The sequence below is a fragment of the Octopus bimaculoides genome, chromosome 4 (assembly GCF_001194135.2).
Source record: "Octopus bimaculoides isolate UCB-OBI-ISO-001 chromosome 4, ASM119413v2, whole genome shotgun sequence".
Lineage (NCBI taxonomy): Eukaryota > Metazoa > Mollusca > Cephalopoda > Octopoda > Octopodidae > Octopus > Octopus bimaculoides.
In genome coordinates, this window is record NC_068984.1 from 114,147,120 (window position 1) to 114,153,004 (window position 5,885).

At 38.4% G+C, this 5,885-nt stretch overlaps 1 protein-coding gene across 1 annotated transcript in view; it reads right to left on the minus strand.

Moving 5' to 3' along the window:
• Positions 1-4,044, minus strand: part of LOC106881695 (NAD-dependent protein deacetylase sirtuin-1) — a 39,215-nt gene extending 35,171 nt beyond the window's left edge. The window contains exon 1 of the mRNA XM_014932161.2: positions 2,878-4,044. Coding sequence (XP_014787647.2) covers positions 2,878-3,988 — 1,111 coding nt within the window. The 5' untranslated portion in view covers positions 3,989-4,044. The remainder of the gene's footprint in view (positions 1-2,877) is intronic.
• Positions 4,045-5,885: the final 1,841 nt, after the last annotated feature.

The window sequence follows — 5,885 nt, forward strand, 5'->3', positions numbered from 1 at the left end:
TATATATATATATATATATATATATATATATATATACACGCGCATGACGGGATTCTTTCAGTTTCCGTCTACCAAATCCACTCACAAGGCTTTAGTCGGCGTGAGGCTATAGCAGAAGACACTTTCCCAGGATGCCACGCAGTGGGACTGAACCCGGGTCCGTGTAGTTGGGAAGTAAGCTTCTTACCACCCATGTTAATTTAGATATGAGCAAAAAAGTTAAGTAAACAGAAATGCTGCGAGGCAATATACTGAAAAAGAATTTGAACATTTCTCTGAAACTTATTCAATGAGTAAATGGGCGGGTCAATGTCTTGCTAGAAATAGCAATTAAATCTCCTTCAAATCACCGTTAAAAGAGAGAGCACGTTGGAAAATAGTCCTATGGTCACGGCTGGAAGGCGTTTGATGATAGATTGACTCGATCTACATAAACAACGTGGACTAAACAAGAACGAGTTGCCAGTCATACCGAGAGTTCTTTACAGACAAGCCATCAAGACTAATTCAGACAAATTTACTTCCTCATACACAAATACTGTTGTCATAACAACAAAAACAATTTGTTTTGTTTCATTCAAGTGAAAGAATGGACAAAAAATGTGAATATCGAAATAACGAAAGAATTGCGCTCGTCCTCAAAAAGTTAATTAAAAAAAAACTATTATTGTTGTTTAGCTTATGGCCAGCCAACCCTGATCAACCAGCGATCTACGATCAAAGGGCTTACACATCTGTGGTGATCCACTAAATTTTAGTGTTATCAATCCCCGTATCCTTCCATTTTTTTAAGTGGTAGAGGATTTGAGAGAGCTCTGACTTATTTCTAGCAATTAAGGCGACCACGTAGACAACACAACAACGGATTGCTTTTATGTGGTCGTTTTGATCTATTGCAAATAACTATCAAACCACTCGCAAAAACACACCCTGCCACTTCGACCGTCTTCTAAAAAAGGACATACGGGGTGATGATATATATCCTGAATTCCTACACATTGGAAACAGGCGGAAGAGTCGCGGTTGGAATGAATGCCTTTTATTCTGCATACGCCATCAGGGCTGAACCTATAGTTTATGCATTAAATCACGTAGCGGTTTACTTCCGTGTTGGCTCAAAAGACATTTGTGTTGTAATTTGAATAGAGACAAAACTACGGGAAAAGAGCGCAGTCGACAAGAAATTCTGTGAAAATTATTTATTTATTGAAATAAATTTATTCACGAAAATACATTAGATTTGCATGTCGTCTACGTAAACGTGGGAAATGAAAAGTCTTCACAAAATCTATAAAGCCAAATAGATTATTAGGTTTCAAGCATATATACATATTACTGAAAACATGTCGCATGTATGTGTGCTTTTAGATCCGTGTGTTTATGTATGTACGTGGGCGTGTAAGTGTGTGTGTTCATGTCTGTGTAGGTGCGTGAGCGTGTTTATGTCTGCATTTGTGTACATCCGTGTTTTGTGTGTCAGTACGTGTGCACATGTGTGTGTCTGTATGTTTGTTTAAATGTGTTTGGTTGTGTACATGTATGTGTGGGTATGTCTGAGCAAATAGCCTGTTGGTCTTATGCATACGTGCATCTCAGGTAAAATACATGTATATGTGCATTTGTAAAAGAAATAGTTTAACGAAACCCGGGAGTTGCTGCTTTAGTCCATACAAACTCAGGTTTTGTTTGAATAAACTTATGTAATAGCCAAGACGTTCGAACCGTGACTATTTTTTCTTTGTTTTTATCACCCCAATTTTTATTTTAAATATCTGTGAGGTACTCCCAGTACCTTTTCCAACATATCGTTTCTGAAGTTGGTACGGTATGCTTTAAGGTAGATTTTATTTGCTACTGGAGGGCCGCGCCACCACCACGTAGATGCACCTTTGCTTGTCAGACTTATAGGGACTCCAACCATAACCATCCAGTAATATATTTTTCAAGCAGGAAACTATTTTTTTGAGACAGTACAGTGTAATCAGGGTGTCATTAGCCTGTTCTTTCTAGAAGTCCAACCATGACCATCTCGTCTTTTTTCGATGTTTCTCGGACTACCATACCCAATGTGTCCTTCCATTTCCAGTAAGGTTGAGCGGCCACACAGATGTAGTTCCTTCTATTAAATGTTTATTCTCTACAAGGGCTGGATAATCGAAATGTCTATCTAAGATAATGATAAATATATACGGCTTTGGGGTATAATGGTCGTTGAGAGTATAAGCAATTATGGATATGGAAATATCAGTTCCATGTAATATGTATATTATGTATGAGAAGGTTTGTTCATGCATGTGTGAGCGAAATATGTGGTAATCGATGAGGAGAGATGGATGATGTAAGGGAGGAAAATGCCAGGGACTCAACCAGCCAACATGCATGGGTAGCAAGTGAAAAGGCTTCTCTGGGGAATTTATCAATGTAGATATAAGCGTAGACACGGCGAATCGATCGATAATGGACAGCTTCGAGAGAGAGAGACAGAGAGAAGAACAACAAGGGGTATAGAGAGAAAGAATAAAACAGAGGAAGACAAACAGTTAGACAGTGAAAGTTTCAGAATAAAATAATGAAATTCAACAGGATATAAAGGCATATATATATATGTGTGTATGTATATATACGCACAGGTGTATGTATATACAGATGTTCATGTGTGTGTATACAAAGGTATATGTATATATATACCCATATACAAACGTGTGTATCTATCTACATGTACTTGTTATGAGGTACGTGGGAAAACAATGTACATGTGTACATACATACACATTGTCACACATGCACGTGCGTATGTATATATACAATATATACATCTGAGTTTACGAGAATATATACATACATGTCGAAATGGAAATATTCTCAGCAAAATCTTACCTGTAGTAATTTGTAGCATGTTCTCCTCATCTTTCTTGGAGAACGATGAGGTCGGTGTTGACGACGATGACGGTGATGATGATGATGTTGACGATGGCGATGATGATGATGATGATGATGATTCTTCTACTGCTGCCCCAACCTTGTCGACGATTTTCCCTTCTTCTTCTTCTACCTCTTCGTCTTTCTCTAATTTCTGTAGTTTCTCCATCGCTTCATCTTCCATCTCCACCTTTTCGTTCAGAGTTTCCTCCATGTGCTGCTGTTGTTGTTGTTCACCTTCTTGTTGCAATCCTTTAACACGGACACGGGTTAAAGTGTCACCGCCGCCGCTTCCACCACCACCACTACCGCCACCGTCGTCACCATCACCACCGCCGCCGCTATTGCCGAAGCTGTCCCCACCACCACCACCACTTCTGCTTTCGCCAGTGCATTGTTCATTGGCTTGCTGTGACTGTTGTTGCTGATGATGACGATGCTGCTGATGCTGCTGACGATGACGATGATGATGATGATGATGCTCCTGCTCCAGCTTTTCCTCGTGTTGTTGTTGCTGCTGCTGCTGCTGTGGAAGCTGGTTCTCCGTATCCTCCTCCTCCTCCTCCCCCACCACCTCCGCCTCTCTCGAGACCATAATCTTCTCTCTTTTCTCTTCCTCCTGCTGCTGCTGCTGCTCTTCCTCGTCGTGGCGGCGGCGGCGGTGGAGGTCCAGATTTCCTTCAGTACAAACAACTCCGTTATTATTATTACTGGTAGTAGTAGTAGTAATAATAGTAGTAGTAGCAGCAGTAGTAGTAATAATATTGGTAGTAGTATTATTAGCAGTCGTAGTCGTATTATTATTATTATTATTATTATTATTATTGTTATAATTATTATTATTATTAATATTACTGTTCACGTTGTGGTCGTCGTCATTATAATTATGATTGATATTATTATTAAAACAATGAGCCACTGGTTTGCTATCTGAATGTTCAGGACACTTACTGTGTTTGAGATGTTCCGACCATAAATGTCCAAGAGGTGTCCGCCGTTCATCCGAGTCCATACGAGGCCGTTTCGGCGAAAACGTCGCCACACCATCGTCGCTGTTTTGAGCAGCCATGTTTGGTCTTTATTCCTCTCTGGCTGGCTGGCTGGCCGTGCAGTGCGCATGTGCGAAAAAAAAAAATGCCTTAGCCTTAGATGATGTAGGCTTCTCTCTCTCTCTCTCTCTGATTGAGAGACTGCTTTCTACCTCACTACTTGCTTTCTACCTTTCTCTTTTTTATGCTCTTTACTCACTCTTTACTTTATTCTATCTTCCTCTCTCTCTCTCTCTCTGTCCTTGTTTCATATTCGTTTTCTTTTCTATTCTACCCGAATCTATCTATCTATCTATCTGTCTGTCTCTCTCTCTCTCTCTCGCTCTCTCTCTCTCTCTCTCTCTCTCTCTCTCTCTCTCTCTATATATATATATATATATATATATATATATATATACCCCATTGTTTCTCTGTATATCTGTCTTTTATTACCTCTCTTTTTCTCTCCGTCCCTGCATTCTCTCTCTCCTTTTCTGTGTCTCTCTCTCTCACTCCGCCATTCTCTTACTCTCTCATTTTTCTCTGTTTCTTTCTCTCTGTCTCTCTTTATTCTTATTCTTAATTCTTCTCTGTCCCTATTACTCGTTCTCCCTCTTTTCAGTCTCATACTCGCTCTCTTTTACTCTCAATCACTTATTATATTCTCTCTTTCATTTTCTTACTCAGTCTTTTGCTCTGTCCCGCGCGCGCTCTCTCTCTCTGTTTCTTTTGCATAGTATCATTCTCTTTCTCCCTATCTTTCTCTCTATATATCACTCATTCCTTTTTATCTGGCTTTTCTTTCTCGTTTGGCACTTCTTTATTCTCTCTCTCTCTAGTCTCTATACTTCTAATACTTTTTCTTTTATTCGCTCTAACTTTTTCCTCACACTTCTTTACTAAAAGTGTCTATCTATTTCTCTCCCTCTCTCCCACTCTCTCTCTCTTTCATATTCATTTTTCCTTGCTCTGTTTCTCTCTTCTGTCTCTCTTTTCTCTTTTTTCTCTTATCGTTTTGTCTTCTCTTTCTACTGACGCAGAAGCATCTAACATAAAAGAATATGTAATAAAAACATAAATAAAATATTTACATGTAAAACATAAATAAAATATTTACATGTAAAACATAAATAAAAACATACATGTACATGTGTATACACATTAATATGCACACCCATATACATACATGAATATATGTATGTATTCGACTTTAATATAATGCATACATAAGCGCACATACGAAAATTAGAAACGCACGTGCAGACGTATACATTGAACAGACGCGCACCCACAAATATACATAAACAGAGACACATACATACATACATACATACATACATATATACATACATACATACATTACATACTCGCACACGTAAAACATGCGCACGCATATAATATGCATAGAAGCATGAAGCCAAAAGCAGACATGCATACACACACACATACACACAGGTAAACGTATACACACACACATAAATATCTATATACTATATATATAGATATATATATATATATACGGATGTACGTTCATACATGTATAGATGTATGCATGTGAACTTGCACGTATCCATACGCATTCATATAGTCATTCATAAACATGTGTGCGTGTGTTTGCATTTGGGTATGTGTGTGTGTGGAGAGAGAGGGGGGAGATTCATTTGCATCCAGACACATACATATATACATGTATACATATGTATATATATGTATATTCGTGCATGTGCGTACATAGACATGTATATGTGTGTGTACATACATGTATGTGTTTGTAGGCACACACACATGTATCTACAAACATGTGTGTACATAGACATGTATATGTGTGCGTACATGCATGTATGTGTTTGTAGGCACACACACACACATGTATGTACATACAAACGTGTATGTATGTGTGTGCATATATATACATTCATATATATATATATATATATA